Source organism: Pectinophora gossypiella, chromosome 4 (genome assembly GCF_024362695.1).
Source record: "Pectinophora gossypiella chromosome 4, ilPecGoss1.1, whole genome shotgun sequence".
NCBI lineage: Eukaryota > Metazoa > Arthropoda > Insecta > Lepidoptera > Gelechiidae > Pectinophora > Pectinophora gossypiella.
In genome coordinates, this window is record NC_065407.1 from 10102607 (window position 1) to 10114740 (window position 12134).

The 12134-nt window shown below is 36.4% G+C and overlaps 1 protein-coding gene across 10 annotated transcripts in view; it reads right to left on the minus strand.

Moving 5' to 3' along the window:
* Positions 1–1368: 1368 nt before the first annotated feature.
* The window catches only part of LOC126366061 (cholinephosphotransferase 1), a 30458-nt gene continuing 19692 nt past the window's right edge, over positions 1369–12134 (minus strand). For 3 of the 10 annotated variants that reach the window (XM_050008973.1, XM_050008974.1, XM_050008966.1), the window contains 4 exons: positions 9912–10070; positions 9243–9368; positions 8181–8325; positions 1369–3923 (listed from right to left, as the gene is read on the minus strand). In XM_050008973.1, the coding sequence (XP_049864930.1) occupies positions 3853–3923; positions 8181–8325; positions 9243–9368; positions 9912–10070 (501 nt within the window). In that variant the 3' untranslated portion in view covers positions 1369–3852. Of the gene's footprint in view, positions 3924–4672; positions 5122–6529; positions 6582–8123; positions 8326–9242; positions 9369–9911; positions 10071–10591; positions 10724–12134 lie in introns of those variants that run through there. The other 7 variants (XM_050008971.1, XM_050008965.1, XM_050008967.1 and 4 more) reach the window with 6 other exon arrangements.

Below are 12134 nucleotides of genomic sequence, written 5' to 3' on the forward strand. Positions count from 1 at the left end.
CTAGACAGGCAATGATTTGATGCCACTAGGAAAAGGTCAATACATCGAACTGCGAAGAAAATATTTAATTAACCAGAAACTTTACAAAATCTTTACATACCTACTTGAGAATAAACAAGCCAGCTGTTTTATATAAGTCGATAAACTTTTCGATCGACCAAAACCGGGAGGTTTACGGGTAGCCTTCCGTACATCTTTACGAAAGGTTTTTTAAAATAAGTTTGTTTCCCTATTACACACATTGCAAGTTGACTCAGGACCTACTGATAAACCGTGTTATCGCGCCTGCAGAATAAATACAGATAGACATACCACTCATCATGATTCAATTCAGTCTACTTTTAAAGATAGATAAGCGAGTTCGATTAAGCATATTATCATTAAGTAGATATACCGATCTATTTAGCAAGAGAAGTGTGTCAGGATCGAAGCAAATGGAATTCTATAGTCTCTGCTTACCCCGGTGGGAAATAGGCGTGAGTTTATGTATGTATGTATGTACCGATCTATTTTATCTAATATCATTTTGGTAATTGATCGATAATTTTTGATGAAGAGGGGGTCCTATTTCGCATAGATAGGTATCTAAAAATAAAAATTTTAGGTAAATACCCTATTAGTATTTTTATCAATTGACCTGTTCGGCTACTGGCTATAAAATGTGCCGATTTACTTGTTTTTTTAGCAAAGTTTGCTGCTCCGATAAAAATACGATTAAAATATCACAAGTATTACTAATAAAAACTGTCTTTGTGTGCGAACAATGAATCTACAAAAGATAAATAGGTATAAAAAGGTACTAACCTCGTCGTTCAAGGTCTTCATAGCCGTTGCGCCTCCTCACAAACCTCCAGGGGTCCATAGTTTAGTTATAACACACTAACACTAGCTTTATGTTGGTAAATATTGTTACGCGGTCGCGCGACTGACACTCAAGTATGCGCGGGCGCGGGAGGTGTATGACGTCACACCGGTCATTACCGCTGCGTTCAGATTATGTGCATAATTGCTCTAAATTGCGCGTTGTGAATTATTAACTTCCAGTTCAGACTATTTGGTAAGGTAGGTAGACAATATTATATTGGTATACGTATTGGTTTTTTTTATGACACCAATGTTGCAACAAGATTTCTCGTCTTTTACAGGGTGTTAGTGACATCGTAACCAATACTGAGAAGGATGATTCAAACCATGATTCTGAGTTAATATCAAGTGGAAATTTCCGTCGCCAAATTAATGCTTTTTTGTTTTTTTTTTTAGTTTTTTTCTATTCTATACGTATGTGATGAACGTTAAGTGAAATGATAACTGATAAGATAACACACAAAATAGGTTCATTGTAACCGTGAAATAAAAGAAACTTATTAAAACTAAAAAGAGTATTTATTTTAGTCAATAAATCACAATAGATGAGTCTGCCTAAGTAAGCTACGCCGTTTCAAAAGAAGAAGCAAAAGGGAGTGTTTTTATAACAATATTAATAGTATAGACATATTTTATGATGTAATGGGGACATTCCAGGATACGGTCACCAAAAACAATGTACCTATTTTCTCATTTCTGTGGTACTTAATTATTCCAAAATACAATGGAGTAACAAGCATATATAGGTACAAATAATCTTTGCTTGATATTTGGATCACATTATGTATACAAATATGTTGCTACCTATATTGTTTCTCTTTATTTTGATAAGAATAATAAAAAGGGTTCATTTATACCCAAAAACAAAGATAAAGTTGCATATTTGTTATCCACGAAGATGGTTAAATGAAGGAAAATCATAGATATACAATGTATAGATATTGTTTTTGAGGAACGTAGCCTGGAAAATCCCTCATTCAAAGGAGAGAGAGGGAGAGAGAGAGAGAGAGAGAGAGAGAGAGAGAGAGAGAGAGAGAGTCACCCTTGTGTCAGGGATACTATTGATCCGACAGAGACGACTGACATGGCTCATGTAATCCATACTAATATTATAAATGCGAAAGTGTACCTATGTGTGTGTCTGTCTGTTTGTCCGTCTTTCACGCCAAAACAAAGCGAAGAATTGACGTGATTTTTAAGTGGAAATAGTTGAAGTGATGAAGAGTGACATAGGCTATTTTTTTTCTCTTTCTAACTCCCCACTTCTCTAAAATGGGCGTGGAAAGTGTGTATAGAAAAAAAAGTTATTGATAAAACATACTGAGTTGTAGAAACAAGAAACGCTTAACGACCAAACGAATTAGAAATTTAAACAAATATACACTGAAAATACTTAAACATACTTATTATTACAATCACATTGTATTCCTTAACAAATCAAAATTCTCCCCTTTCAGCATGAAGTAAAATTTTACCCTGTAGGGCACAGCACATCATAGCGTTGTGTACTCATTGGTCAAGGAGAATTCTTCATAAATAAGATAGAAATTAATTACAAAGATAATTTAAGGCATGTTAGCGTGAAAAATAAATACTTAGTGAAGCTAAGCTGCATTGCGATTTTTAAGACATAATTTTCCCCTCTGCGCAAACATAAGGTATAGTATCTTATCTATCAGGGCAAATAAGTTTACATAGCAATAGCGCGAATAAGAGAGATAAAGACAGCAATAACAAGAATAAGTTTCAAGTGTCACTAATAGCTATACATACTCGTATACCTGTACAGTCATGAGCAATATAATGTACCCACTTTAGGACTCTGTCGCACTAACATATTTGACATTTAGTGAGACTTACAGTTCAATTTGTCAAAAAAGTTAATGCGACATGGTACCAAAGTGTATACATATTAATGCTCGTGACCGTACGTACTTGTACGGGGTGTAAATCACATCGTAACGAATACTGAGGGGGGTGATTCAGTTCATTATTCTGAATTTTCCAAGTGGAATTTTCCATCGCATAAGTATGGAATTGAAAATAATTTAAAAATACCCAATAGAAATCGAAAATTCCACTTCATTTTAACTCAGAATCATGAACTGAATCATCCCCCTCTGTATTAGTTACGATGTCACTAACACTCTGTGTACTTAATATCTTTAACGTGTCTTGCATTGGTCACATTAAAGCCGAGCTTAGGTGAAGCGCGGGTACTCAGTTCATCTTGTGATGGATGTACCTCTGTCTAGCACAACTGGGAATATACTCGTGGGCTTATGTTATTGCTCATGAATATACGACCCATTCCCCTGTGTTTACGCTCTACTGAGTTTTAAAACATTTTCCCACTATCAAAATTTGTATTTCATCTATAATAATTGTACTGTGCAAATCTAAAATTGTTTGTATCTATTTATTATATTGAATAGTGTATCTTTTTGGAAATTAAATAAATTCTTAATTCCATCTTAAAGACTAGTCATTCGTTTTAGTAGATACTTTTGTTCTAATTTGCTGTGTAAGGTGCTTTTTATTAACTAAAATATTAGCTTATTTGTAAAAACACTTGAATCCATTGATGTATAAAATGTTACTATAGCTTAAGGCATTTATTATGATTACAATTTTATGATTGCTAAAAACTACTCAATACTGATCTTGATACGAAGTTGAGGGCAAGATGGCGTTTAAAGTCTACGTTACAAAACAATCTTGATACTTATGTACTCAAGTGTCAAATTGGCCCAGATTCCTGCAGCACATCCAAATTTTTCAACGGATAAAAAAATGACAATTTAACTTAAAATAAAATTAGATGAGTGTGTACTGGAATCAGTACCATTTTACCTATTTTTTAAAATTAATACTTTTCATCTCATTTGCAAGACTTAAATATCATATATATTTACGGTTTATTCATTAATAAATAGGTAAATTATTTCACCTTACACCAGCAAGATGTGATGTGTGGATTAAATAAATCTAACTAATTGTGTTGTTATTCAGTAGTGGGGCAGCGTCTTCGCTATCGGACGGATCACTCTCACTCGACGCTGTTGAACAAAGGAATATTTATAACATTTATATAAACTAAAATTTATAACCGAAAGCATATAAAAACAAATACTTCACAAGTATCATAATAGTGTCATGCCATTTTTGGAAGTGTTCGTATCATATTAAGTTTTATTTAAATACATTTTTAAAAAGTACATTAATTTTGTGCTAAAAGGAACACGTCCAAAAAAATAATAATAAAAAAGCATGCATGTTACTAAGCAAAAGCGAAAATTAGTACAGAAACACCTGAGCTATTATAACGAATATCACGAAAGCATACTGTGGTATAAACGAAAAAAATATACAAATGTTCGCACAGCTGTATAAGATGAAATAAAAATCACACAGAGTAAACATATGGAAGTTACATCTTCACAATGTTATCACATTTACAACAAAGCTGTAAAACCTCCACTAACCTTAGCGTCCTCAACCGTAGCGATATTACTGGCAAACTATAGGGACTATTACATCTGAAACATTAAGCTGTATCTTTGTATAGTTATGTTTTAATGTATAAATATTTTTTTTTATGATATTTGTGGGCTTGCAATACACGTTTGGGACTACTTAAGTTACCTAGTAACTTATTGATTTTATATTGTCCGCTTATTGTCTTCGGAAATAAAATTGAAAGGTTTATTACGTAAATATGTTTTTTTTTAGATTTTCGTGTGTAGTGTAAAATTATTCACTTTTGCATGAAACTATAATGGCATCGCTTATTTGAATAAAACAATAGTTTGAAAATGTACATTTGCTTATATTTCACATAAAAAATACACGTCACAGTATGATACAGCCGGCTGTGTACTCGTAACACAATATATTATGTATATTAACATTATATTTACATATCACTTAGCACTATGGCGGCACACTACGCCTGGCATGGCGGAACGTTGAGCAACCCAACTGCCTCTATGTCGCATTACACTACTATTAGAATACTACGGGCAACTTGTATCGAGCAGTAGAGAGCTACAGTATAATAACACCCAAAATATCTTCTATACAAAACTAGATCTGTTTAAACGGGCCACGCGGTGCGCCAAGTATTTAGGTATCGTAATAGTAGAAAATGTTATGCCTGTACACGACGTCTTCGTCATCGTGAAATACGTTGAGGGTTTTATGAACGTGCTGCCGCACCGCGCCGCCTCCGTTCGGCCCGCCCGGTGTGTAACAGGCCTTAGACAGAAACAACAACGATAAAGAAACTAGAAGTAGACAACTGAGACATCGACAAAATATGCTGATGCATTCTGTCGTTACTTAAACTAGGCTGTTTTTACAAAAATAGTATTCTAGTCCGTCATATTTTTGTACAAAATCAATGATACTCACATGTGTTACGTATACATAAATGGTTCAGAAATTCGTTTCTCTACGCCCGATAGAATTTAACCCACAATTGATACCATCAGTGTCTTATTCGACTACAACGATAGACTCAGGAAAGAAAGATTAGACTAGATAGACAACATACAGGTATTAATGTTCAACTTCTAATAATCCATTTAACATGCCGATCAGTGTAATTCGGAAACCAACAGGATCATAGAAAAGGTTTAATTAAATATTAAATTGTATTTTTGTACCTGCCATCATTTTTATTATTTGTCATTGAAAATTTAATATCATCCACTTCCATTTTTTTACCGTCGTCACTAAGGAATTTTTCACATACCTATACGGCATTTCATTACGATGAGTTTATTTCTTGACGGATTACAAATGATGTGAACTAGTTTGAAGATTGACGTTTATTCGTGTATACCTTTTCCTCCATATAAGCTTCTAGCATTTAATCTACATAACAACAAATATACGATAAGAAAGTATACATATTCGATAGAGCAGAGATATACACATAGCTTGCTATGTTAGTCAGCCAACACCTCGCTATTTTACAAATTCATCCCATATTCAAACGTGACAGCGTTCAAAATCGGGAAGAGGTTAGTAAAATATGTATTTATTAGTATTCAAATAGATTGAGTGTTCATGTACTGCGTTTGATCAAAAAAACTAAATTGTAGCATGCGATTTAAGGTCAATATAAATCAATTGTTAATATTTGGATAATTTTACTGGTCCCAAAGGCAAAGGGAAGGAAATACAAACATTAGTGACTACTTTAGTTAATAGACTGTGATCAAACGCACTACAGTGTTAGACGCAAGTGCATATTGCATGCCAAGACAACAACGTAGGTAGGTACGTATTAGAGGGTTTAGAATCTTGTAGATTTTCTAGCTCGAAACTATCTACATTTACACCTAGATACAAAACCTAGCTTCTTATTTTGGCGGTAAATCCTGTGAATGTGAACCGTACCCTTCGACATATTTAATATATTTATAAAAATCAACTAAGACCTTGTATTTCACTGGAATTAAACTGTGTCTAGAACTCGAGTACGTAGCGCAATTGTCTCAAATGATTGTAGTTTCATACCTAAGTATTAATTTATTAATTTTTTATTACCTACTTAGAATTTAGTCAGAATTTATGCTATTTAAATCCCAGTGAAAACAAGGGTGTACACACTAAGTCAATAGATAAAACTGGAAAACTTAACAGTCGCGACACTTACTGATCGAAGTCACCTATGGCAATTTCGCAACTATGCGCCGCGCGGCGTCGATCTAAAACAACACCATAGTAAAACAAGAACGGTAGATTGTCTTCGTACAAACGGGGGTGCGGGGTAACGATAAAATGGTAACCGATTACCGATATAATGCTTCGGTTGTCATTCGCCCTTATACTACGGCACTAGCCCGCTACATTCATTTGTTTGTGTTCCGTATCTGTGTATTCCTGTTATGTGTGTCCAATTTTAGAATGGCTTCTGATCCTGTTTTCTTTTTACAGGAAAAGAACTAGCACAGACATTACAAGAAAGCCGTCTCCCTTAATTTGTATGAACACAACCTATTCTGTTTTTACTATGACAACACCCTAAAACGCCTCTAACTCAACAACACCAACAACAAACGCTAAATCCAAAGATATTGAGAACACCTGAATCCTGATTATAAGTACGAATATTCGATATGAGAAGTTTTCGCCCTTGACAACAAGCCAATCTTACTAAATATATCCTACTATTTTGGCTTTTACGTGAATTTGAACGCAAATTTCTTTGTACAAGAAGGCGCCTAGGACATAATTCATAAATGACTTTCACATCTTCAGGATGTTAAGCAACTAAGCAGCTGAATGTAATCTAGTTTTTCTTTTTTAGTCTATGAGTTCTGTATTCTTTTAATCGATTTTATGGCAGCTTATACATAATTTTCTTGGCCAGCAGTCTAGTAGATATTGACATCTACAGAACATAATCACCCTTATGTGAAAGCTTAATAAGCAGTACATTCATTTATAAAAGAGCACTTTGGAATATGCCCCGAATTGCAATATAACGCTAATTGATCATTTCCTAACAAAAACCTTGCCTAATTTGTGATAACTACAATGCAGTAAGTACGTACCATTTGATGGTATATACGAGAGCTAAACGATTAGGACGCTTTTAAATGATTTTAGACTTAGAAAGGCTAATTTAAATGTGATTCTCTACACGTAACAGTGATATGAGTGTTATAGTTGCTCGATTTTATATTGTGATAAATTTACAATACAAGTTCGGTAAGTAAGCACACATAACGCCCTTCGTATCTTGAGAGGTATGATACATAGAGTTATGAGATAAAAATAACATTTGACTAATTCAAGTATCGGCAAAATGTTGCGAGTTCTAATGGACTCCTAATACCTGGTAGTAAACTTGGGATAAGTAATCATGTTACATTCTTACGCGCAAGCGGTTCGATAATGTCTATTACATATTTGGTTATTTTACTTGTCAAATCATTAACCATATGATTCCATAATAAATAAATGGTAGAATCTTACCAATTTACTTACATACATCACGCCGGTAATCTCTAATTGGCTGAGCAGAGCCACAAGTAATGAAAGACAACTTGCAGTTTTAAAGATCTAGATAAAAAGTCTTAATATTTTAGTTATGACGTGGCGTGGGCAAACCTCGCTAACTCTATTTGTATGAACAACTTATAGGTACAATCCTACTACTAAAACAACAAAATTTCTGATGTATCTGTGAGAAAATAAAGTTTTTAATCTAGACACGTTACTTATCCCATAGTGTTAACCCGTACCTCCCTACGCCTGCGAGCCGCGTTTCGCGTGCCGGGGCGGCTGCCGTCGGTTCGTACCGTTTCTGTCCGTCTGCGTGGTGGACGGCTTGGCTTGCTGCGGCGGCGGCGGGTACGGGATGCGGAACAGCTGGATCTTCAGGTGATCGCATATCTCCAGGCAGATCTGCCCGCAGTACCGCACCAGGTCCACGCATACCCATATCTGCGGAGAGAGTGTGAGCATAGAATAAAGAATAGAAGCGTAACTCTCCGCCCCGCATCAATTCGTATCAGGCGCCGAGCTAGATTTACCTCACCTACTCTGGGTCTTATTTTAGTCTAAACGGCCGTAAGCCGCTAAGTAAGGAAGAGCGTGAGCGGACTGCCTGTCTCGCTCTCACTTATACAAGTTCCGGCACGGTAAGAATAATTGAAAAGTATCGGCGTCCGAAGGACGTCATATACGATCCCGACGACCCGATTACTCTAGCCATAGAGGCAGCCAATCAGCTCGCGACACCAAACACTTCAGGGCCCCGATACCGCCCCGCCGGCGTGGTCGACGATTTCCCTCATTCAGCGCTTATCGCTATCGACCCACTAGGGTCGATTAATTCTTTCAAATATTTTTCCTCTCAGACGACGCCCTGAGCCGAGGTTCGCGCCCAACTGGGCACCCTCAGGCCTGTTGTCTTAAACGTTGTACCGGGTGAGAGTCTTCAGCGCTCCCCATTTGCCCGGCCAAGTAGTTAATGCCATCTGCGGCAAATATACAATAAGCCACGTCAAAAAAAAGTTGTAAGAATTGATAACAGGTTTCGGGACGCGCGGAATCGACTAATTACAACCTGCGAGAGCGGGACAAGACTCGCTCTCTCTTCACCGTGGCCGCAAATGACCTTTCCAAAATGATGAACTATCTACTAGAGCGGTAGGTTGAAAACCAGTCACTATACGACGCATCATATCCATCTTGGGATAAATATCAGGAGTGTCCTCGGACTATGTCATTCATATGTATACAATTTGTTGTGTTGGACAACGAAAATATCTATTAGGATATTTTTATGACAAGTTTATAGCGAATGTTGAACTTTACATTCATTCCTTCGGGAGAAACGATTAGGACTTTCAACTTACCGTGCATAACCATAGCACGTAGTATTCAGGTATCGCGTTGTTGAAATACTGGTTGAGGAACAGCATCGCCGGGCCCAGCAGCGACCAGTCGTAGTATTCCATCTCGCTCTTTGTCATATGCGCCACCTGAAACGAAGAGAAGACACGCTTTAAAAACATCGAAACCGAAGACATGTTTAAACCGCTACCAATGGTTGCCGCGATTTATGTCCAATGAGATTTTTAGACCCAAATATAGATGTTGGTCATAGATCCTGTACGGTCACGAGCATTAATATGTATACAGTTTGGTACCATGTCACATTAACTTTTTTGACAAATTGAACTGTAAGTCTCACTAAATGTCAAATATGTTAGTGCGACAGAGTCCTAAAGTGGGTACATTATATTGCTCATGACTGTACTCAGATAGCATTTGTGACTTATAATGAACTTTGTGAAATATTTGTGTGTGTTCCTTTAGCCATATTTAAAGACCTTTCTGTTTTTAAAGTGTTTTATTATATTGTATAACGAATTCTAAACTTCACGAAATTGCAAATAAGAAAGTGCATAACAGTAAAGGTATAACAAGGAAATCAGGATAATAAAAAAAGGTAGGACCTTACTGTGTTTTGGTTTGGAGCAACCGTAATAAACACGAAATAATAAAATGTTCCACATACTAACCACAAGTCTGTTGGTGACTTTAGCAGCGACCATTCCAAACGCGATGATATACAACGCCGGGTGGTTCTCATACACGTGAGATTCACTCTTCTGGAAGATGATGAAAGCCGGCACAACGACCAGCGAGAACGGAATCACCGGAGACAGGATGCTTGTACCCTGCGAACATTACCGGCTGTAACTTGGGCTCAAAAGACCAAACGTTGACACTAATAAAGTAAGAAAAACCAAAATGAAATCAAAAAATGTTACAGCAAAACAAACTAAGAATAGGAACAAATATTAGCTCGTTATATTTACAATTATTGAGAATAAAAAGGGGTAACTATATTAAAATCTAGAATTTAATTAATCAATAAGAATGAGAGGAATAAGAAACCAACTTACAAACTAAAACATGCAGTGTAAAGCAAACCGTGCAACTAAAGCAAAGCCAAGAGAACAAAAACGAGATTGTTAGAAAACATATTCAGAAAACTTTAAAAAAAGAGTTAATTGTTATAACACAATGAGTTAAACACAGCACAAAACTACGAAAACCCAAAACGGCCTTAACACTCCATGACGAGCATTTGTCCGAGCCAGCCGGCCGGCGCGTGAGTGGCGACATTAGCACTAGAGCACACCGGCAACCGTGCGGCAGTTAGGTGTCAAACGGCACAAACGTGAAAATGTCTTACTGCAACTGTGGACCCGTTTTTGCCCACTCCGCCCTTCAATATGACTCTAAGGTAACCGGCGATAAGGTAGAGCGTGAACACCACCACTAGGTAATTCGCCGCCAGGTTCAAACTGATGTTTATGGTCGGTAGCTGTAGTTAAACATGCGCGGTGAACGATGGTCGTCATGCGGTTAGTCCCGACGAGACGCAGACGGGACGCAGCGGCGGCCGAAACAAAACAAATACACACATGCCATTAATGGGTGTTTCTACAAGAGTTTCACCTTTGCTCTCAATGAGGGACTTTCCAGGCTATGTTCCCCAAAAACAATTTAGATAGCGCTCTTCAGATTTACATACATACATAAACTCACGCCCGTAATCCCTAATGGGGTGGGCAGAGCCACAAGTAATCAAAGACAACTTGCAGCCACTGTTGATACGATGTCGTAAGCTGAATATGGTAAACAGATTTCACGTGATAATTACCTATTTGCTCATTGCTCAGGGTACATAATTGTACACAAAATATAATGTAATGGCAGAGGCATTTATAAAAATAAGTGTTACTTGATTTAAGGATCAGATACGTATAAAATTATGTTGCTACCTATATAATGTTTTCTTATTTTGGTCAGAATAATAATGGGTGGAAGATGTGTTGTGCCTGAGTGTAATAACAAGAGTCATCATTTGTACCCAAAAACAAAGATAAAATATGCATATATCTGTTATGCATGAAATTAGAAGGTTAAACGAAGACAAAACTGTACAGCGCCATCTACAGGTTTTTTGGGGAACGTAGCCTGGAAAGTCAATCATTCACCGCCACGGAACTACGTCGGGATTTTTTTTTACCATACATTAAATGAACGTGGACAGAGTTGTTTTTGCTTATTCTTTTATCATCGCATTAATTTCATGTCCATTAAAAAATATTTCCGACGTAATTTTGGGACATGTGATTGAGATTCAAAGTCAAACTTCTGGAGGAACCCTAACATTAATAATCGAAACTGGAACTCAATAGAATGGTCGTAATAAAATCCTACAATCACATGTGCTGTCTTCACTCATTGACCTGTGTTAATATGTATGGTTGTGTTCAGAAGAGTTAGTCCCGGGTAGATAAGTTTTTCATGATTTGAGAACATCGTTTCATGTGTGTAATGGAATTTCTTAGTAGGTACTTTCCACCAGAGGAAACTTAACGACGAAGAGATGTAGTTTACTATCATGCTTGATTGCAGAAGGCAATGCCATGTGCTTTACAGCCATGTATGATACAAAATTAGGCGAGTCAATCATGTTTATTTAACAACTTAAAGTGACAACCGTATTTTTTTAACTTCCTATCACATATTTTAATTTATTTAAATAATCTACAACTTCATTAACGAGGAACTGGCATCTACTTGGGTAAACAATAATTCCCATTGTGTTTACACCTTTGTAATTTTTATTATTGTTAATATTATCTTTAGTAGTACGCAACGCATATCATATTTATATGCAAGAGGTATTTTCTTGTATAGTGTAGTGCATTTTTGTATAATTTTTA